This window comes from Sceloporus undulatus, chromosome 4 (genome assembly GCF_019175285.1).
Source record: "Sceloporus undulatus isolate JIND9_A2432 ecotype Alabama chromosome 4, SceUnd_v1.1, whole genome shotgun sequence".
Taxonomy (NCBI): domain Eukaryota; kingdom Metazoa; phylum Chordata; class Lepidosauria; order Squamata; family Phrynosomatidae; genus Sceloporus; species Sceloporus undulatus.
In genome coordinates this window covers 21192020-21215570 of record NC_056525.1, presented here as the reverse complement: position 1 = coordinate 21215570, position 23551 = coordinate 21192020, and the positions used below count along the sequence as shown (strand labels likewise).

At 41.0% G+C, this 23551-nt stretch overlaps 2 protein-coding genes across 7 annotated transcripts in view; one reads left to right on the top strand and one right to left on the bottom strand.

Annotated features, from left to right (window-relative positions):
* Positions 1-23551, top strand: part of RTF2 (replication termination factor 2) — an 87409-nt gene that overhangs the window by 27882 nt on the left and 35976 nt on the right. The gene's annotated exons all lie outside the window — the stretch shown is intronic.
* LOC121928198 (beta-1,3-galactosyl-O-glycosyl-glycoprotein beta-1,6-N-acetylglucosaminyltransferase 7-like) lies at positions 6745-21150 on the bottom strand. Of its 6 annotated transcripts, XM_042462583.1 has the most exons (6): positions 21018-21149; positions 17036-17198; positions 16477-16584; positions 13757-14788; positions 10313-10408; positions 6745-7344 (listed from the first exon to the last, which is right to left on the bottom strand). In XM_042462583.1, the coding sequence occupies exons 4-6, from the start codon at positions 14727-14729 to the stop codon at positions 7121-7123; spliced, it is 1293 nt and encodes a 430-aa protein (XP_042318517.1). In that variant the 5' UTR covers positions 14730-14788; positions 16477-16584; positions 17036-17198; positions 21018-21149; the 3' UTR covers positions 6745-7120. The 6 variants fall into 6 exon arrangements, with proteins under 6 accessions (XP_042318517.1, XP_042318520.1, XP_042318519.1 ...); XM_042462586.1 differs by lacking the exon at positions 16477-16584; XM_042462585.1 differs by lacking the exon at positions 17036-17198 and having other exon boundaries at positions 21018-21141.

Below are 23551 nucleotides of genomic sequence, written 5' to 3'. Positions count from 1 at the left end.
CAGAAATAATCCAGTTTGAGACTGCTTTAACTGCCCTGGCTCAGTGCTATGGAATCCTGGGAATTCTAGTTTTCTGAGATATTTAGCCTTCTCAGCAAACTTTGGTGTGACAACAAACTACAATTCCCAGGATTTCATAGCACTGGGCCATGGCAGTTAAAACGGTATGAAACTGGATTGTCTCTGGAGTGAAGATGCAGCCTTAGTTGGATCCAAGACACACTTCAGAAATAACTGCCCTGGCTCAGTGCTAGGGAACCCTGGGAAGTGTAGTTTTGTGAGACATTGAGCGTTCTCAGAAAGAGCTCTGGTGCCACAACAAACTACAATTCCCAGGATTCCCTAGCACTGAGCCAGGAGAGTCAAAGTGGTCACAAACTGGATTATTTCTGCAGTGTGTTTTGGACCTTGGTTATTAAAAATGCTCAAGGTCCAATCCATACTGCAGAAATAATCCAGTTTGAGACTGCTTTAACTGCCCTGGCTCAGTGCTAGGGAACCCTGGGAATTGTAGTTTTGTGAGAGCTCTGGTGCCACAATGAACTACAATTCCCATGCATCTGAGGAAGTACGCTTAAGTCTAGGAAAGCTCATGCTGCCAACTTTTCTTTCAGTGAGACTCAAAGGTGCTACAAGATCTATCTATCATCATCATCACCATTATTGTTATCATTATTAAATCCAAATGCACCTGCAGAAGTGGACTTAAATTGGCAACACTGATTATGCTGTAGACTCATTCTCTGGGGCTGGGATCTGGAAGTGTGGAGGCAATTCCCTTGAAAAACCAGGGAATCCTGGGAATTGTAGTTTGTGAGGGCGGGGGGGGGGCAACCACTGTCCTCTCTCTGATTGGCTGTTAGTGTGACTCTATCCAAACAGGATTGTTTGCTCTGTAGCCTGGCTCTCAGAGGGACTCAGGGGCTAAGAGAGAGAGAGAGAGAGAGAGAGACCCTTTTCTGAGGGTGGGGTGGCGACCACTCTCCAGCCCTCTCTCTGATTGGCTGAAAACTGTGAGTGTGTGACTCCAAAGGACTGGTTGCTCTGTAGCCAGCCTGGCTCTCAGGCTGGAGGGAAGGTAGAGACAGACCTTCTGCCTTCCGAGGACAGGAAGGGAAAGGAGGGAGCAAGGAAGGAAGGAAGAGAAGAAAAGGAAGGAAAAGGGAAGGAGGGAGGGAGGGAGGGAGGAGGGGAAAAGAAAGGGAGGGAGGGAAGGGAAGGCAAAGGAGGGAAGGAACGGAGGAGGATGCTCCTTTGCCTTTGAGAGAAGCCTTCCCTGCCGAGGGCTCTCTTTAGGACCCAGGGGCTTTCCGGAGTACAAGACTACCCCCGACTTTGGGGAACATTTTTCTGGGCTAAAAAGTCGTCTTATAGGCCGGAAAATACGGTACTTCCCTTGATCTATTTCTAGACACTATACTTCTATTGATGCAGCCTAAAATCGCATTGGCCTTGTTAGCTGCCGCATCGCACTGTTGACTCATGTTCAACTTGTGGTCTACTTGGACTCCTAGATCCCTATCACTTGTTGTCTCCTTAAGCCAGGTGTCCCCCATCCTATATCTGTACATTTCATTTTTCCGCCCTAAGTGCAGTACCTTACATTTCTCCGTGTTGAAATTCATTTTGTTAGCTGTGGCCCAGCTTTCTAGTCTATTCAGGTCATTTTGAATTTTGATCCTATCCTTTGGGGCAGGGGTCGGCAACCTCTGGCCCGCGGGCCAGATGCGGCCCGCGGAGGCCTTTGGTCCGGCCCCTGGCTGCTGCTGCCGCCGCCGCCACCACCGATTGTGACTTTTCGCCGCTCTGGGCACCGCCATTTTTTGCCCAAAATGGTGGCGAAGTCTCACGTGACCTTCCCCGAGGTCACGCGAGACTCCGCTGCCATTTTGGGTGAAAAAATGGCGGCGCCCAGAGGTGAAGTCTCGCGCGACCACAGAAAAGGTTGCATGAGACTTTGGCTTCCAGGAGGCCCGCTACAGCCACCGGAGCCCTTGAACAGGGCTCCGACGGCCTGGGGCCCCGTCAGGGCCCGGCAAGGAGGGGGAGGCCTCCAGCGCTGGTGGCCCCCGCCGGCTTTTTTGCTGGCCTCTGATGGGGCCTGGGGCCCCGTCAGGGGCCAGCAAAGAGGGGGAGGCCTCCAGCACTGGCGGCCCTGCCAGCTCTTTCCCGGCCTCTGACAGGGCGGGGCTGGCAAAGAGGAGGAGGCCTGGCCCCAGGAGGGTGGAAGCCCCGCACCCGGCATGCGGCTCCGCCCCCAGAGGGTGGAAGCTCCACCCCCCAGCTTCGGCCCCCCAGTTGTCAGAGGGACAGCAACCCGGCCCCCGGCTCAAAAAGGTTGCCTACCCCTGCTCTGGGGTATTAGCTATTCCTCCTAATTTGGTGTCATCTGAAAATTTGATAAGTATACCCCCAATTCTGTCATCCAAGTCATTGATAAACATGTTGAATAACACTGGCCCCAGGACAGATCCCTGTGGGACCCCACTGGTCACTTCTCTCCAGGATGAAAAGGAGCCATTGTTGAGCACCCTTTGGGTTCGGCCAGTCAACCAATTACAAATCCATGTAACAGTTGCCTTGTCTAGCCCACATTTTACAAGCTTGTTTGCAAGAATATCATGGGGAACTTTGTCAAAGGCCTTACTGAAATAAAGATATACTATATCGACAGCATTCCCTTCATCTACCAAGTTGGTAATTTTATCAAAGAACGAGATAAGATTTGTCTGGCATGACTTCTTTCTCTGAAACCCGTGTTGACTTTTTGTGAATATGGCATTGCCTTCTAGATGTTCACAGACTCTCTGGCGGGTTACAGACCGCTGAAGAGCGGCGGCCTGCACCCGCCCCTTTCCCTGCCGGATCGGAGCCTCAGCGGTGAGAGCGGCAGCCGATGAGGCCCCGATCCGCCGCTTTCCAGGCTGCGGGGAAGCAGCAAAAGGCCCCTTCCCCGCAGCCTGGAAAGGGGTGTCCTTGGGGCTTAAAGCCCCAAGGACACCCCGAGGTGGCGGGGAGGAGGAGAAAGGGGCCGCTTGGCTCCTTTCTCCTCTGCATCGTTGGGCGCAGCCTTCTGAAGGCTGCACCCAGCGACGCAAACGGCAAAAGGAGCTTCGTTTCGGAGCTCCTTTTGCGGCCGGGGAAGGGGCGCACTATTCGCCCTGGCGCGGCGTGACAACGTCCTGTCTGCACCGCCCCGTATAGAGGCGGCGTGGTCGTGACGTTGTAATGGCGGCGGCTGTGTGGAACGTCCGCCGCCATTTTGTGCCCGCCCCGCACGTGCTAGGGTTGGGGGCATCCGGAAAGGACGCCCATTATTTATCTGCTCCAGAATATTTCCTGGTACTGATGTCAGACTGACTGGACAATAATTGTTGGGATCCTCTTTTTTCCCCTTTTTGAAGATGGGAACAACGTTTGCCCTCCTCCAGTCTGCTGGGACTCCTCCTGTTCTCCAGGAGTTTTCAAAGATCATTGCCAGTGGCTCCGATATTACATCTGACAGTTCTTTTAATACCCTTGGATGTAGTTCATCTGGTCCTGGAGTCTTAAATTCATTTAAGTTAACCAGGTATTCCTGTACTATCTCTTTGCTTATTCTGTGCAGAAATTCCCCTATTTTGTCCTCTGCTCCTTTATCCTCAGGTTGAGCCCTCTTTGCCTTTTCCGAGAAGACTGAGGCAAAGAAGGTGTTGAGTACTTCTGCCTTTTCTCTGTCCTCTGTTAGCATTTTGCCATCTTCACGCAGTGGCCCTACCGTTTCCTTCTTCTTCCTTTTGCTAAAATATTGAGAGATGTAGTATTGTTATTAATAGCTGGTCTATACCATTGAGATGGATCCCCATGGAGAATTTGTGGCTAGTTTTATTATACAGTTTTTACAAAGCAATGGACCTAATTGCAAACTCAGGGCTAGCAGTGGAATTTGAGGAATCATTTTTCAGAGAAAACAGACGATGCTTTATGAGTGCATAAAGTGCTTCCTTTCTGTGGCTGTTTCTTCTTCTTCTTCTTCTTATTATTATTATTATTTGAAGGCTGCATTCAGTTTCCTGTTCAAGGGTTGAAAACAAGATGCTTATCTGCTACATATTCTCTTCTGGGCTTCAGTGCTGCAATGATTATGTACAGCATTGTTGGAAAAGATTTGGTTGTCCAATTTTCTGATTTTTGTCCATTGTTCTAGCCAGAATAAAATGACAGTCTGAGCTTCCTCTATCAGGATTCTGTGATGTTGAAAGATGCAGTGAATGTATAGGGCTATGCTTGAGTAACTCCAGTTGATTTCACTAAGCCCACTTGTCCACATTTTACAGATTGTGTTTGTCCAGTTTTGATTTTCTTAAATAAACTTTCTGTAGGGCTTCAGATTGTAAAACTGCCCTGGATTACAGGTAGAAACCAGACTTTCAGACAAAACGTTTATATTTGTATAATTGGCATATAATGTTCATATTTGGGTTGTGAGTTTGCATAGGACTGAGGTGCATAGGGAGGGAATTATTAAGTGGAAAGTATTTGCTTCTGTTGATTTGTTCATAAAATAAAGGCTCTGTCTATGAAGGCAGACCTTTTGAGAGTTTTTTTTACATCTAACTTTGTTGAGAGATTGTTATAGCTCTCCTAGAGTAAAAATGGTAGTTCGGCTTTCTTTTTCTGAGCATTCTCTGTTACAGACCATATAGTTCAATCTTGGCTGAGACACTTTATCTCCTGCTTAAACGAATATGTACATCAGGTAAATGGATGCAGCAGATGATAGACTTGCATCTTTTGAGACTGCTGACTAGGGGTGAATGGAGCTAGCCATTTCTGAAATAGCATAGAAAACAGCATATATAACCGTTTCCTCTACACTACTAGTTTTCTATTTTCAGGGAGAGATTTATCAAGTAAGCATAGCCAAAAATAGTTTTATACACCTCCAGTCTGGAGTGATACTGCCTATTCTAGAACTTAAGTCCTCAGTCTCTATCGGTGTGGCTTTAGGGTGCTCCAGTGCTGCATGACACTCACAAAAATAGAACTAGCTATTGTAAAAACATTGAATTAAACTGCAAAAATTAACTTAAAACAGGGATGGCAGTGTTCGGCAGCTTTGGTGGATGTGGGAGAGAGTGTCGTTGGCTTGAGGACCAGAACTATATTTTATCACACAGCTTGGATCCTTTATAATTGGTTGGTGGTATTTACCATATTGGAATTTCAGTTTTGGAGTATATAGGCATGAATATCACTGGGGCATTTATTATAACTTTCAGAGAGACATAACAATAATAAATTGAACCCATCTGCTTCTCACCTTCCAAAAGAATTTTCTATTCCTGTCCAAATAAAACTGAACACTTTTTACCAATGCTGACATTGACATTTGTTACCACATGTCCATGGGCCTCCAGTTGGGCATTCCTTTCCCCACATTTTTAAATTAAATAAATAAAACAACAACAACAGCAAACCATCACATACATTCTTTAAAAAGTATGAGTGCATTATATTTTCTGTATTCACAAAAACAAAAAGATTTGTGTGTTCAATATAGGTCTTGCCTTTTGCTGGGAGAGGGGGGTTGCTGACAGTAGGAAATGATTAACTTTCACAATTGTTTAATACAGGGGTCGGCAACCTACAGCCCACAGGCTGCATGTGCCCCGCCGAGCCGTTGGGACTGGCCCCTGCTCGGTCCTGCTGCCGATTGCTGCCGCCAAAGGCCCCGCAGGGCCTTTGGCCTCTCGCGGAAGTGCGCGGGGCCTTTGGCAGCGGGCAAGGGGGGCAAAGGCCCCGCGCGCGGGCCTCTTGCGCAGCCGTGCGGGGCCAGGGGCCTTGGGCCTCGGGCCTCTCGTACAGCCGTGCAGGGCCTTGGGCCTCTCACACAGCCGCGTGGGGAGGAGGAGGAGGGGGAGGAGGAGGAAGAAGAGGAGCAGGAGGAGGATGGTGATGGTGATATTGATATGAGCCAGCTTCAGAGGCACGGCCAATGTAAGTTGCTGTGATTTTTACAAACTCATGTGCAGTTGTTGTTGGACTGCACTTTTAAGCATTTTTTGCAATTACTTGTAGCTATGTTAGGAAGGGCTGATGGAAGTTGTAGTCTAACATCAACTGGGAGTTGACAGCCCGTCTGAAGTGTGGCCAGTCTACCATTTGGTTATAATGATGCATATATTTGCAAGAGCAAGATTTGTATTAGGAGACAAATTTTTAAAAATCATATGTGGATTTTTTAATTAAAATCTATCGCTTCTGAAATGGTGCATACATGTGAATGCCATATGTACTGTACATACTCATGTATACCTCTAGAAATTTTTGTCAAAAAATTGACCCCAAAAAGCTGGGTTTACTTATCCACGGATCAGTGTAAGTAGTGTATTTTCACTCTTCTTCTCTGAGTAGAGTGGCAAAAGGTAAGAGCTTAGTTCATCATGGGAACACCCAAAAGAAGCACCAACCTCCTCTACTCTTTCCACTATGATGCTGCTTCTGGCCTTTTTGAATACTTGGGTAGGAAAATGGCAGTGGTGGCACCTCTTTGGTGCTTCACCTCAAAAGAGTGCCAAGAGGAATTGGGCTTAGAAGGATCTGAATAAGACATTTCTGACTGAAGACAGTAACCTTTGTCCTTTATATCCTTTGTTGCATGCCCCTAAATTGTATCCTCGACTTATCCACAAGTCATATTAAAATCCATAATTTTGGCCCCAAAACTTGCCCTCGACATACAAAAAAAATAAAAATAAAAAATAAAAAAACTTTTTTTTTTATAGTCGAGTATATACAGTACTCATATTCTTAAAATACTGTTCAACCTTTTAGAAGGCTAGGGCTCTATTTAATCAAAGCAACAATACTTGTTTAATTAATTGGGAAACTGGTCAGCCACACATATGCTCCTGTTGGAATGTTTGAGGGTGGGATGGCTCTAGAGAAGTCAGGATAATGATATCAAATTCAGTCCACAGTGATTCTTTATTCTGTGAAGAAGTTCTTTTATTTTCATTGTTGTTGACCAATGTGATTGCCCAGAATCCACAACTCTTGTTCTTTGGAATGTGTACAGTTGTTTTAATTTAAAAATCAAAAAACTTCCATTTGTTTTGTTTTGCCTTCCGGATATTGTTCATGGTTCATTTGGATGTTCACTTTCATGTCCTTGCAAATGCCAGTGTGCTTCTAATGGGACTTCAGCCTGTTGGAGTACTTTCATCCTCAAATGCCTCTCTAGGCATTCCATAACAAGTGGATAAGTTCCTGGCTCAAATTTGTTGGCAAACAGAGCAGAAGAGTCAATAATCCACTTTAAGTCTCCGAGGCCATACACACAAATGTCTCTGACATAATGGCCTGCAAAAGAGAAATTGCAAATTAAAAATGCCTTAATTAGGTACATTCCAGGAAGTGCATGCAGTTCCAGGTGGATATTATACTGTATAACAGAGTGAGAAAAAGTAGCTCTTTGTCTTAAATTAGACCTCATAGCCATGACATACCATCTCTTTCAATGCCTGTAGACTTCCTGTTAGTTTCAACCTTCATTTGCTTTTGATTCCATTCTAGTGATATCTCTTTGTGCCAGATTAATCAAAGTAATCTCACGGACATGTTAGGGAAATATGCAGTTTTGGTGGTAAAAGCACCATGGAAACAGTTCTCTCACACTTCCCTTTCCATTGTACATATCACATTTTATTTTGGAATTCTTTGCTCAATTCTTTGCTCAAGACCCAAATAGGGTATTGCAATACAGAAGTAGGAATAATATCTGTGCAAATGAGAGAATGAATGCATGATTGCATATGGCTGTGAGGATGTGTGTATTTTGTGGGAAGGGCAACTAGCAAGTTTTATTTAGCAACGTGGCTCTCAAATAAAAAAAAATGTTCCCTGTTGCTGGTGTAGGTAGGAATAAGATTTTGAAAACTGCATCCAAAGGCAAATTGCAGCATATAGGACATCCCAGTCAATCTTGGTTAGACATGTAAAATTTACATGTGAAATGGGGGAAGAGACAGACATTACCCCCCATTGAAAAAGAAATGCAAGATAATTGCCCTTTACAGATTGAAATTACATTAGGTACATAAAATGTGTTATGTATAACTTGATTTGTCATGTTTGATATAGCAAATATACATGAAATATTAAACTGATTTGTTTGTTTATTTGTTTTGTGCTTACTAATATACAAGGTCCTTAATTATGTGAGAATCAAGGGGGGAGGGAGCAGAAGAAAACATCAACATAAGTTTAAAAAAATATTTCTAGTATCAGATGCTGTGAGAATCAGTGTGGTGTAGTGGTTTAAGCATTGGATTATGATTCTAGAGATAATGGTTTGATTCACTGTTTGAACATTTAAAAACCCACTGCATGACTGGGTCACATCACACACTCTCAGCCTCAGAGGATGGCAATGGCAAACCCCCTTTGAAGAAACCTGCCAGGAAAACCCTGGGATTTACCATAAATCAGAAATGGCTTGAAGGCACACCACCATCACAACAACAACCAGATACTGTTGGCTATACAGTACTTCAGAGGAAGGAACTGACAAAACCACATCTGAGTATTCCTTGCCTAACAAAACCAAATTGTCCTCCATTTTGCCCAGTAGACATAAAACACTCGTTCCCATAAAAATAACAGAGAAAATAAAATCAGAGCCAGGAATTGGAGTAATCTGATGATATATTCAGGCTAATATTGGGGAATTGGTGCACGCACACCTGATAATGTTCCAAGAATGAGTGCTATATTTGTATCCATTGGTTATCCTGGAAATAGTTTGGACTGGCTCAAACCTGCCTACAGACCACTTTGAGTAGCATTGCCATACACAGTCTTCCATCTACCTGTTACATAGTTCTGAGAAATAATGTGAAGAGGGGAGAAAAATGATCTTTTCCAACTATTTTATTCATCATTATAAAAGAAATATTCTATAATCAATTTTTATCCATTGTGGGGGAGACTTCAGAAAAAGCAGGGGCCTTTCCCCCTACGTGTTTACATCTCTAGTCTTTACCAATAGGAGGTACCCTAACATATTCAAAAGAATTTGCCCCTGCTATTTACATCAATAGACTGAAAGCTTTGTAGGATATTTTTAGATCTGAATAATATTTCTTCCTCTTAATTAGCTTAATCAGGAGTTTCCATTTCCTGAGGCATTTCTCTCATATATTGTATCTAGTGGTGGGTCAAACCCCATAGTTTGGTATGTACATTTGGGACCAGAATGTGCAAACGTGATCAGGTAAAGTCTGTTTAGGAAAATAAGACTCTGTTCCTTTGGATTTTGCTAGCCATTCAGTTCTCCTTCTTCAGTTGTGTCCATTTCTGGATCCTTAGAGGAGAGAAAATAAGTTTCCAAAGGAAATGGAGAAGTGATTGCTGATAGTGACTCAATATACTAAAAATTAATTAGGCAACATCTAGTAGCAAGTAACAAATACATTTCTTTACCACTTATCAGTACACTTAAGTGCTCCCAAGTGGTTTACAATGTGTAAGCTAAATGCCTCCAACAAGCTGGGTACTCATTTTAGGACCTATGGAAGGATGCAAGGCTCAGTTGACCCTGGAGCCTTGCAGGATCGAATTCACAACCTTGTGGCTGTGAAAGGCTGCAGTACTGGCATTTAACTATTGCATTACCAAGGTCCTTTCAACATCTTTCATAAATATAGCTACAGATGTGTTCCATTATTAATGGGAGTTTTTAAAAGAAATAAATGAACTTCTCCCCTGTGACCTTGCTAATACGCAGCGTGATGCAATAGTTAGTCACTGTATCATACTAGGATTGGGGAGACCAAGGTTGAAATTTTCACCCATGAAGCTAACTCATGAAGCTCACTGGGTGATTTTAGAAGTGGCTATCCAGTGTTGCTGACCAGAGAGGAATAGATGAGGCAAAAATAACCATGTACATGACTTAAAAATCCTTCGAAGGAAATAAATAATGATGGCTTTGTAATTACTAATGAGACCTTAACCAAAAATATCTGTTAGACATTTAAATATATGTTTGTTTTTTATTTTATTTTTTTCTGAATGAATAATGGAGTACATCTTGTGTTTAGGTTCTAAGCACAATATTCACCTATTTTAGAGCTGAGAAATTGGAACTAGGATGAGCTCAGCTAGTACAATGTTCAGCTCTGCTGCTGTCCAGCTTCTGTTTCACTCAGTGAGAATAATTTGGGTCATGTTGGATCATGAATGGAGATTGTACCATCAGGACTTGGCAGATGCCTATGTTTGTGTGTCTTGAACAGAGCCCATGCTGTATTCATTTATATTATATTACCTTTGCAGCCATCATGATATTTTCCTTCATGATCTCTCCACTTGATAGCTCGTATGTTTCCTTCCCACTGTAAATCTGGTGTAGAACCTGGAGCATCTAACAATCAAATTGAAATCAGAGTTAACTGTGATTTTGAATATATATATGTATAAATATTTGTCTGAATTTATGTGCCATCTGTCGGTATCACTACTTATACAGTGACTAATCGTTATGGTTTTTTTTTCTATATTAGAGACTTGGAAGGTTATCGCATGGGGGCAAAACTGTCCCCGATGTGTTCTAACAAGCACGAGCACGGGCGCGCACGGAGCGTGATGGGAACCTGATGGGAACCAGAACGCTAGTTTACCGCACGGTGGAACGCCGCCGCCGGCGTTCCCATCAGGTTCCCAATGTGTTCCAGGAGGCGCCATTTCTGGGAACGCTTTTGAAACTGTTCCCAGAAATGGCGCCTCCTGGAACACATCGGGAACCTGATGGGAACGCCGGCGGCGGCGTTCCACCGTGCGGTAAACTAGCGTTCTGGTTCCCATCAGGTTCCCATCACGCTCTGTGCGCGTCTGTGCTCGTGCTCGTTAGAACACATCGGGGGACAGTTTTGCCCCCATGCGATAACCTTCTTAATTTTCTGGTTGTAGTGTTACTATTTCTTCATTTCACAAGGAAATCACAAAAAGCTATGGAATGCCCTCAAAGATATGAGAGTGCCACTACATATGATTGAAATTTATTATTACAGTAGATGACCAGCATAAAACAATATAAAAGACACATGATAGTCTAATGAGAAATCTATACTCAATACTGTTAGAACAGAATTCAGAGAAACAAAGGCAAGGCTGCATTCTATCACCCTGTTTGCTCAACTTTTATGCAAAACAAAATCATAAAAAAGCAGGGGTTTGACTCAGAAGAAGAATGTGTGAAGACAGGAAGAAGGAACATCAACAATTAAGATATGTGGATGACACAATTTTACTAGTGGAAAACATAATAGACTTTGAACAATTACTAAGGATGACGAAAGAAGAAACTGCAAAGGCAGAAAACAAAAATAACGACCACAGAAGAAGTACAGTGCGCTCACACCATAGGCAGAAGCCGTGCAACGATAAAAACAATGGTGTGCGTGCCTGTGCACCCATGCCACAACTGCATGCACGTGCCCCATTGTTTTCCCTTACGCAGGGGGGTCCGGAACAGATCTCCTTTGTAAGGAGAGGGCCCACTGTACATTATTCAGCCTAGACAATGAAGAAATCAGAATAAGAGTCCCCATACCTAGGATCAAACATTGATCAGAATGGTGACTGCAATCAAGAAATAAGAAGATTATGAATGGGAAGGGAAACTATGAAAGAACTAGAAAAGATCCTAAAGAGTGAAGATATATCTCTAAGCACTAAAGTTGAATTGTCCAAGCCATTGTTTTCCCCACCACAATGTATGGATGTGAGAGCCGGACAATAAAGAAAGCAGAAAGAAAGAAAATCAGTTCATTTGAGATGTGGTGCTAGAGAATGGTGTTTGGGATACTGTGGACAGCCAAAACAAACAAACGGGTCCTTGAACAACACAAACCTGAAATCTTTTTGGTAGTCGAGATGATTAAATTGAAACTGTCGTAATTTGGCTGAATAATGTAAAGGCATAATGAGAAGGTTACTAGAAAAGACAATAATGCTAGAAAAGGTAGGTAGTAGAAACAAAGGAAGACCACACACGCCAGATGGATGGATAATCAGGGAGGTCACAGACATGAATTTGCAGTTACTAATCAGAGCAGTGGAGGATAAGGGATCTTGGAAATGTCTCATCCATAGGGTCATATGAGTCAGGGTTGACTTGAAGGCAGTTAAGGGCAAATATATTAATACTAAATATTCAACAATCCTAGTTCTCTTTATAGAATATTATTCTATAATTGTTGGTAGTGGTGTTCAGTTTAAACTCTACAAAAGAAATAAGACGAGCTGTGATGACTTCATTCTGTTTCTCCTTAATTCTACCCAGTATCTCATTAAGGGTGGGGTTTTGTGAAAATCCTGATTCCTGATATCAAAAAGACATCTGAAAACTTTGCCAAGTATGAGCTTGCATTTTTAAAATCAAGGATGTGGGTTTAAATGGTTCATTGTGAGAGAACCATCAAGGGTGTGATTTAGAAGAGTATAATCATGTCTAGCATGGAAAAACCTCTTCAGTGCATAGCTGTAGCCTAACAAACATCATGACCCCCTCTGATTGCAAGGAGAAGGGTGAAAGGAGTTGTCTAAAAGCAGGAAGCTGCAGTCCCTCAGGGTAATCTGCTTGGGTCTCCATGCCAGGAATAGTTTGGGACCAAAATCAAAAGTTATTTTCTTTCATGTTTGTCATTCTCGTTCTGACACCTCTTTCCTTCACCCTCTCCTCAGTCTTCCTACCTGTCCAATGGGCTGCTTGATCAGATTAGTCTTACAAGAAGTCGGAAATGATAACTAGTAAAGGGATTTTGAAATTATTCTGACAGCTTCATGTGATTCCAAGGTTGAAAATTATCCACTTTTGCATTGACCACTATGGGGATGAATTATGCTGGTTCCACCACAGCTGACACTGTGCTAGTGAGCTGACACATTAGACATGCTCTGGAAGTGACCTTGGATGGGAACCAAACCACCAATCTCAAACCCCTCAATCTACAGTCAGTGTTTGATATCCATTGATCCTGCACTCACAGATTCACATCTTGAATATATATATATATATATATATATATATATATATATATTTGAAATCCAAAAAGCAAACTTTGATTTTGCCATTTTATATAAGGGATACAATTTTACTGTTCTATTGTACATAATGGGATTTGAGCACCCATGGAGTTTGGTATCCACTGCAGATCTTGGAACCGAACCCCAGTGGATATTAAGGGCCTACTGTGTTCTAGAGCTTCAGATCCTTGTTTGGGATAGCCATATCACCCCCCAAAAAGGAGTTGTCCGAACATATTTGAAATGACACATGCTTCATAGATGTGGTCATAGCCCAGAACCAACTCCCACACTCAGTATTATCTTTTAGGACAAGCTAATATTTAAGTTTTTATTTTAATCAGAAATGAAGAAATCATTGGGAACATTTGTTTGCTATGAACCATTATGCGGGGCACACATAACATGGCTTGTGAAACTTAATAATGTATACCATGGATGAGAGTGGTTTTAAATTATTATTTTTCTCTTTAAGGGCAAAATGAAATTATCTTGTAAACCTGATACATATTTAAACAGCCCCTTGTTTATCTGTTTATCTATTTTAACTAAATAGGTTGTGTGAAGTCAGGAAAAACTTTGGAATTAATAATTTGATTTCAATATCAAGCACTATTAATTCAGTATCTCTTGTAAACTGAAAGGATAAATGACTGATGAGAGAACTATAGGTAATTCTGCTTACCTGGTAAGCGGTTCAGGGTGACCCAGTAATGCTCATCTGGACTATAGGTGTCCCTTGACCATTCAAGCAAATCTTTTGCACGTGGATCAGTCAGTGTAAACTCTACAAATTTTCTAGTGAGTATGTAGTAGGCACCCCCAAAATATATAGTCAAATTATGTGGTGGCTCCCCTTTCTTATTCTTCGTTGGGTAAACTTTAGATTTTCCTGAATGTACATATTCTTTATAACTCACATGTGTTCGATATTTTATGTGCGGTGGTTGAACAACTCCCGGAGTCATATTTTTACCATTCCATTTGCTTTTAATATATTGAATTAGTTCTTTGTTGGTTTTGATAGGATAATCCTGTCCACACAAATTAATAACATAATTCCATTGATTTTTTGAATGAATCAAATCCTTCATACAGTTGATATCTGCCTGTAATCTGGAAAATCCTCCATAAACAACAGTTTCTCTCTTTGATGCAATAAAAATGTTTCCAAAGCAGTTAACCAGGGTTTCCACAGCCATCTTGTAATCCTCTGGTGACTTTTCATCAATGTGTATACAGTAAATATTCTGAGGCAGATAAATGGCTCTGAGTAATTTAATGAACATATCCAGTTCCTTGTGAATGGTGATGATATATGCCAAAGAGAAGTTCCCTTCTTCTTCTGACAGTGGACTTGTAATGAAGTGGAGTTGCTTCTGGAGTGTTGAGCAATTGCAAGGGGTTTGTGTGCAGGTGAGCATTTCTTTTGTGTGATGATGTTCCTCACATAAATGGCCAATTTGAGGAGCAGCTTTTTTCCCTTGAAAGAGGGCTGAGCAGAGCTCATCTGGATAAGAGCTACATTCTGGTAATTCAAAGAAGGCATCTTGCTCCTCCTTGGGTCTGGTATTCCTTATATAAATAAAGGCAAAGATGAAGATGCACCCCATGATGCATACGTAAAACCCAGATTTTGCTGACTCAAGTAGGTTCATCTTTTGCAATCCAGATGCTTTCTTTTGACCATAGTTCTGTGAAATTACTCTTGTTCTGTCTGAGAGGATGAAAGAGAAAAAGAACAGCAATCAGACTCATTCTGAGGAAGCTCTTATGAGCTATCTTGTTAAAGGGTAGGAGAAAATCTCTCTTTAAGCATACTATTAGATTTCATTCTGTGAACACAGGTGTTCTGAAAGACAGGTTCAGTTGTGTCTTAAGGACTGTCTTGATTTTATCAGTCTGTCATTTAGCATATAGGGTCTGAGTTTTCCCCATCTCCCAGTTAAAAGCAATTTTAGTTTTTTTCTGGGCATGATAGATATGATGCTGGAATATGAAGAGTTGAGAGCGAGAGAATGCAGTTAAAAGCAGGAGATCCACCCTCTCTCTGAGGACTTTATCTCCTTCTAGTCTGTTGTTCCTGGAACTTTCTTCCCCTACTTGCAGATAGGGACAAGTAGTAGCTGCAAACAGAATGGAAGGGAAGAATAAAAGAAAGCGGGCTAATTTATTTCATTATTGATCCTGTCACATCTAAGTAGCCCTTCAGGGCATGGCTGCAGTTCGGCATTTTTATATACAGTATATTTGATCTAAAAAGCTATTACTAATTTAGATTGCCCCATACACCCCTAACAGAAATTTACAGAAGGCTACTTCTGATCCTATGTCAGGATACATAACACTGTTTTGTTACACCTCAAAATGTTGACTTGGTTTTGCTTCCACATCCCCCTTCCCTTGCTGTATCACAAACTATTTATTGTTTTTGGAGGTCAAGGCAGGGTTACTGCTTGAGAAATAGGAATCAAAGCACTACTGGCTATATGGAGCTGCATGCACACTTCTTTAGATTCTGATACTGTTGCACTCTCCCTCTGCATTGTATGCAACATACATTTGGTTTACTGCAATTTTAAGAAGATCTGCCTCCAAGCAGGGAGAAAGTCTGGTAACGAACTGATCATCATAAGTTGGAACCAGAGTCATGCTTAGTGTAAATCTGCTGATCTCAATGGAACTAATTTTGTCGTGATTAATTTGTTCCATTGATTTCAGTTGATCTGTTTGATAACGAAATCTCTCAGAGATTGTTCTGCTTGACATACTAGAAGGGGAGCAGGGACTGGTAAGCTGGCTCCATCCATTCCCAGATTCTCACTGGCTTTCTACACATTGAAGGTGAACATCTGCAATATGAGCATCCTCTGTCTGTGAAGGCTTTCCTGGAGCTATTAGACTCCTGGAAAAATAGGATTCTGAAGTTTTAAGGAAGGCTGCTTTTATAGGCAGTAGCCACTCTTTCTTGCAGCTGGTTGCCTTTCATGTATAGAGGGTGAACAGAACAGCAATGGGTTTGGGGTTAGCTGCTGATCCCCACTCCCCTTTTCATGTTCAGAGCCCATGTACAAAGAGAGCTCACACACAACCACTATAAATTTTGCAGTAGCATGGTTTTTTTTGTTTGTTTGTTCTGACGCTTATAATGAAATCTAAACTGAAGGATTGCTTCATTTTCCCCTTGTTATTTACATTGCTTTAATTAGCCCCAAGAGAGTACTTTTGAATGCATGGTATAAAAATGAAACAAGTTTCAAGTTTGTCCTTCCATATTTTTTTTAAAAAAACTGACCTGCTGGTCAACATTGCTGGGTCTTTGAGTGCTATTTACATTTACTGTTTCTCGACCTATTTTAGCATTTGTTTACTGTTAGGCATTTCTGAATATGTTCTTATACAAACTTGACTTTGTTGAAATGTCCTAAGCTTCTCAATGTACGAGTATGTTTCCTTAGACCTCAGAAGTGAGGTATCCATTCTTGAACGTTTAGATGCTGGATGTATGCAACACTAGAAAACAGATTTAGAAAGGGGAATACTTGGTTAAAATACTTCTGACTACTATATAAACAAACAATTGCTTGGCATGCATTTAGTTATTATAGCACATGCTTGAAAATTTTATTCAGCTGAAACAATGTTATTATGTAAAATCAAGAATACTATGAATCTGTCATTTTTTAAAATCAATCATTAGTGAATTTCTCATATCATATGATAACAAACACAGTGCAGCATAGTATCAGCACAGTAATATGTACAGTTACTTAATTTTTTTCCCATAGACTTTTTTTTTGGTAGTCTCAAAATCTAAACTTTAATCTAAATCAGTTATATTTTTCAAGCTGCATATTAATTTGATTATCAAGCTTATTAAGCAAAGTATACAAAAAAGGAGAAGAAGAAAGGAACACATTTAGAAATAATGGTTATTTGAAAGAATGAAGCTCATTGTCCTTACTGGCATGTCCAGGATTTCAGGTCGAAAGACTGTCCCTTTCCCAGACTTCATTCTGTTGAAGTCCTTTCTGTGAAGTGCTTGAGGGAAGATGCATCCATTTTGCTGCTCAGCCCTATCTCTCCCTTAGTCATACTGTTCTTCTGTGGGGGCTGCCTGTGCGGGCCTAAGAAAAACATCAGAAAACCATTCCCCATAGAATAGTGTTTGCCTAGAGGCTCATAAGGGATAGGTTTACTATGTAAACATGTACATAGAAGCAAGTATCTTAATATGTGCCTTAAGGATCCGCTCAATCTGCAAATGTTCAGCACTCACATCAGTCGTTGGATGATATGGAGAAGGGGAGGAGGGAGGAAGGGGAGGAGAAAGTCCCTGAAAGGTGGACGCAAGGTTTTCTGAGCAAAACAGAATCACGCGTGCTTTCCGATTGCAGCCTGCTGCCAAGTAACTAACAGAGCCAAGAATAGATTGCATAATGGACATTATGTACACCGTAGTGAGGTTTGTAAATCGCTCTGTGTGGTAGTTATATAGAATAGAAGGGTGGCACTGGTTGCATTGTAGAATCCAAAAGGTTGTGTTAACAGTGATAAGTAATGGGAGAAACCACAACATCATTCTGGATTAGGCAGACCTGTAAGCAGTTTTGTCACAGCACTGTCACTGGGAAGCAAATAAGCACAGCAACAAGAGGCAGCAATTTCTGCACATCAATGAAGACTTTTAAAGCTGTTTTCTCATAAATGTCACACAAAAAGTAGTTTGTGTCTCAACATCACTCTTTGCCCACAGAATGACTATAGACGCTCTGAAGTGTTTGAAATTTGTGACCAGCAATATTTCCAGATCAAAAAATGATGCCCAGATCAAACTGTGTGAATCACAGCCCATCTATTTTTAGTCCTCCTTGAATTCAGCATGAGCAGCCAGCCTCTTTATCAGTTTGACCATTTAAAGGAATGGTTGTGGCAGCCTTTACAGAGCAGTTCCTTTGCAAGTGGCATAAGCTAGTCAAAGAGGAACGTATAAAAAGCTGGGGCTTGTGGAAAAACTAAGTGACACCTACATCCAAGGTCACCCCATGGCAGAACAAGAAGTGCAGCCCTTTGGCCCACTGCTTGTCACCAGCATATCACAGGCAGAGTGTAGGGAAATCACATTTTTGGACTCTAACTACCAGAAGTCCCCAGCCAGCACGGCTCAACAGATAGGAGTATCCTTCTCTGCTGATGACAAAAGAGACTTCCAAAGCTCCTGCTAATGATTTCTGTCATGATCTGTTCTGCATTGATTTAAAAGCAAAGCGGGATCTGTTCTTAGCACATTGGCTAGAAAAATCAATTTAATTGTTGTATAATATTTTATCAAAACCCCAACCCAAACGCATTGTTGGGAACACTGATTTTCTAGCAATAGATGGATAGATGATCCCTGATAAATAGGACAGTTGGAGTCTACAGCAGAGTAATGCGAGTTAGGCTGTTATAGATTCATGTTGCTCTTTCAGGATTTTACATGCATCTTTGAAACCTGTGTTATTTTTTCCTGTACCCAGTTTCTCTCTTTCTCTGAAAGTGCTAATGTGAAAGAGAAAGGGAGTGGTGGGGGGATTAGATAGTGTATTTCCATTGTTGTAACATGTCAAGACAGACTTGCCAACTCATTTTTTTAAAAACAACACCACTTTAACTTCCTTATTAGTAATTTAAAGGTATTTGTGGACAGGATTTCACATACATACTGTTGTAATCCACTAGTTCTTCTAAATGGTGTTGAAATAGAAAGTTGTCTGGTGTCATTTTAACTTGAAGGCAGAACACAATACAGCAGCTGTCACAGTGGGAGTGGATGGAGCCTTTCCAGGAAGTAAACTTTTATAATGCCTGTGCAAACTACAGTATAGGTGTTTGTAGTTCAATCTTGAGGGAAGATAGTCCTTTGTAATGGTGGTGATTGCATTAATGGTTAATGAGACATGGGGCAAAGCTCACTGATAGAGGGTGTTCTTTGCCTGATGACTATCCCAGGTTCAGCTTCAATATCTCCCTTTCAGAGGGTGTCAGGTATCAGAGTTGGGAAACATTTGTGCAGGAAATTTTAGAGTGCTGTTGCCAGTTAAGAGTGAACAGTACTGGTCTGAGTGGAAACCATGGTCTTGGCAGTATAACACATCTTCCTATGTTCATGATTCCAGCAAATGGTAACTTATTTCCATATTGAATTCCCTTTAACTTCTTTATAGTGTGTCTCAGGATCATTTCATGATGCTTGTCGTATGTGGAGCTCCTCTCTCTATTTGATTTCATGAAATTTTATATATAGATTGTGATTTGTTATTAGTTGTACATATTTCACAGTATGCATATATGGTGCATTGACGCACAACCTTATTCTGTGGATTTCTTCTACTAGTTTTGCAAATAGGATTTGCCACTGATGTCCAAGACTGACAATCATTGGTTAGCAGCTTGTCTCTAAATCACAATTTTAAAACTATATTTTGCAGTAGGTTTGCAGATTGTAGTTTGGAGATGTAGCTGTAATTATAGTTTGTCATGACAGCCAAATTGGCAGTTTCATAATGGTTCATGAAAACCAGGAAACAGTGGACAGAGGAGATGGGGATGTATAAGTACACAGATTTGTTCTCATTTGTCAAACCATTGTCTGATATTACATCTGTCAAGTGCATTGGGAATCCCTCACTAAGTACAGTTTCCTAACATATGTGTAAACAGAAAAAGAAAAAAGCTTAATGTGTTTGCTACATCAAAGGGTACTATATGTAAAGGGACTCTAACACTGACCCAGGGATTCTGAGATATCTTGGGATGGGCAACTTATTCACCAATTCTAATACCACAGTATTTTTAATTCCCAGAATTCAAATTATCTGGTTTTGCGTGTTCTGGTAAACAGAAGGATGTGGAAAAACAATAACAATGGGAGACCTGTAGCCTCATGATTGAAATAAGGCATTTTGGCTACAAACCAATGTACTTTAAAATTGTGAAAGACAAAATGGGACATCAGGTGAAGCTATCTGGCCACAGTCAAAATCTTCCATGTGTCACTTTTCTCTACAGATTAAACCACCCAAACTGTGGTTTAATCAACTGTTTTTCATCAAACTGTGATGAAAAAATGCCCATAGCTCTGGGCCATGTGCACCAAGCCCCACACCAGTAGGGAGACATAAAAATCCAAATAATACCAGAGCAGCACAATGTTACAAGCATTGCAATACTTTTTAAAATTGGCCTGTAATTTAGCTGTTTACATTTCCCTTCTCATTATGGAGGGTTTTTGTTTGTTTGTTTGTTTGTTTTTTTAAATTCAAGCAATCTTTTCTGTGAATTTTTAAAAAAATATCTCTCCTCATTTGTCTTATAAGAAATTTTAAAATTAGAGAGCAACAGAACCTGAAAAATTATAAACTCACCAGAAGACTTGTATTCTGTATGTTTGTTTTTCAGCTTTCTCTTTCTCTTTTTAAAATAATGAGTTGATAGGAAGGAGCAGTGCCAACAAGAGATTGAATATGTTATTTTGCCTTTTTTCTTGTTGGTCAAACAAGAGTAAATTATTGTACGTTGTGTTCCAAAAGCTCTAAGCTCTGGATTTAGAGGTGCTTGCAGATTTAGCCTGTTCTGTAGCTCTGCTGAATCATGAGGTTTTGAATTTAAAATGAATCAGAAGTTCTTGCTTTGGTTTAACCTTTTAAAAGGAAAAGATGATATCTAAAGGAACAGTTTAAAGCATTTGCTCAATGAAACATTTTATGCTGAAAATGAATGGAAGTTAGACTGAAATCATTTGGGTTTTTCCCCCCAATAAAACTGTACATATTTACATATAAGTTCCCATTGTGTTCAGTTGGACTCACTCCCAGGTTAGTAGGTACAAGATTGTGTTGTAGAGTATTCTAGAACAGATGTACCTCTTTTAAAAAAATCTAAAAGTTCAGAATTCATAAACTTACCTGCTGCTGGAAAAGACAGGTGATTTGAAGCCAAATTTAGGAAACCGGGGGGAAGTTTAGGATCCATTGCCCTTCAGGGACGTTCAGACCTAAAGTCCTTCCATTTGTTGTGCCGGCCTCCGTCACATGCACTGAGTTAATATTTAACATGAAATGCTTGTATTCTGCAATGATCTTTCCTTAACCACTTAAGTTCCTTGTTGGGGGATTCAGTAACAATAGTATTTCAGATAACATAAGTAAAATGTAACTTGAGTTTTTCTGGATTTCCCCCCAGTTTCGTTCTGACAGCCTTTTAAGGCAGTAAAGCCAGTCTTTTTAAGTGAGATTTGTAGATACTACATTGCTGTTGATTATAAATAGTCTTGCTATGGTTTTAACCTCTAGGCTGCTAGCAGAGTACAGTGGACAATGTAAAAAAAAAATCTTTTGCATGTTTTTCCTTTAACTCTCCAGTTGCCGAAAATTTCCACAGGATGTGAGAATACTGTAAAGACTAAATTCAGACTGCCAGAGGAGTATAAAGAAATTATGACTCAGTATGAGAAATCTGGCTTTAGTCTCTTCCCCTAATCTAAATAATTTTACTTCTCCTCCTGTTATTTTAACAGGAAGGCTTAAATATTTATTTGAAATAGTTTGTTTTGAAGTTTATGAGATTGAATTGAGCAACGTCCAAGTATGAGAGCTTAGAAGAGAGAAGTGGAAGGAAGTTGGATATTATATAGGTCCATTACTGCAAAATGTGCTGTTAATTTTTTTGTTCATTCTAACAAAGAAGATCATCAAGGGTATTAAGTGTACCAGTAAATGCCTTGATACAGCTAAGAGCTATATACACAGAGAACTTTTGTGTGTTTTTTTTCCCGTGCACATCCGTAACAGAATGAAAAACTATATTTTCAAACAATTCCTATAAGTAGCATGCAGCCCTCCACATTTCAGCTGCTGGGGCCATGCATTGAGTCCTCCCTCAAAAGCAGCATTTGCTCCTGGTATCCTGCATGGTATAGTGATTTTACCGTTCAACTACAAATTCTGGAGAGCACGGTTCAATTCCCCGTTTGGCACTCTCACACACTCTCAGCCACAGAAAATGTTCAACTTAGATAAAGCACACACAACAACAGCAACATCTTGCTGGAAGGCAGCAGTACTTCCCTCTGCTTCCTTTTCCCTGAGCAAAAAGCCAAATCAGTGTGATAACTACTTTGTTAAAGAGCTGTAGTTCTTTTTGCAAAGGAGCCAACATTTACTGATATTATGAATTCAAAGGCAGTTATTTCTCACCTTTGTCTTAAATTCCATTTTTTTTTTTTCTGGAATGGTATATTACTATGTCTTCTTTTGCCACATGTCCCAAGTTCTTTTGATTTGTAAATAATCATTTTATTGTACTGTTAATGGACATTACCAAAAGAAAAGAAAAGAAAAACTGATTGGTCCCTTTGTATTTTATTGATACACATCATTTGATGTCTGATCATTTGATGACTATCAGCCAAATGAATGAATGTATTTCATTGAACAATACTCTGAGTTGACATTGGCAGATATGAAAGTTCTGTTGATAGTGGATTGGTAAATAGCTGATTTATTTGATGCTACATTTAGCTAGTTCAAAGGCTGTCTTGTCTGTATCAGCTGATACACACACGTATCTCTCTCTCTCTTTCACACACACACACACACATACACACTAAGATTAACAGGGAAAAACTTGTTTCTTTGTTTTTCCACTCATCCATGTGCTAATAATTGGGACAGTGCAGTCACCAAGAAAAAGATCAATGCAGGGGTTACTCTTAAGCAGTGTTTCTCAAATAGTGGGGCGGGCCCCCCAGGGGGGGGCGCGAGGCTCCGTAAAGGGGGGTGCGAAGTTCTGTTATGCAGAGGTGTACTTATAACAATTTTATAGACAAATGATACTATTTACAGTCGCGCGGGGGGCGCGAAATGTTTTCTTCTTCCTAGGGGGGCATGACAGAAAATAATTGAGAAGCACTGCTCTTAAGTAACTGTCCTTCAGACTGCTAACTCCTCTATGATAAAAAAAAAAGGGGCTCTATCCCACCAATCCATGCAGCACAACATTGCCCTTCTTATCACATGGATTGTCTAGACAAGGGATGGGTTATGGCTGTTACTTTAAAGTGAGCCTACTACTTGATTAAGAGGTGATGCCTGCAGTTTAGTATTTAAGGCTGGCAGCTTTCCCAACTGTATATCAACATTTCACAACAGAGAGCAATCTGTTACTCATATAGGAAGCTGTCTTATTCAGAATCTGATCATTGGTTCATCTACTTCAGTATTGTCTTCATTGCCAGGCAGTATTCTCCAGAGATTAAGATATTGGTGGGATACAGACGGGCAGGGGAAGACGTCTTGGAGGTGTATTCTGCTGAATACGGAGCCTCCAGACCGCCCTCCCCGGGGGCGTGGCTCAGGTGTATGGGGCTTCCACATGGGGGGCAGTGAAGACGCCTCACCTGGGGCCGTTTCTGACCCGCAGTTTCCATACCGCCACCTCG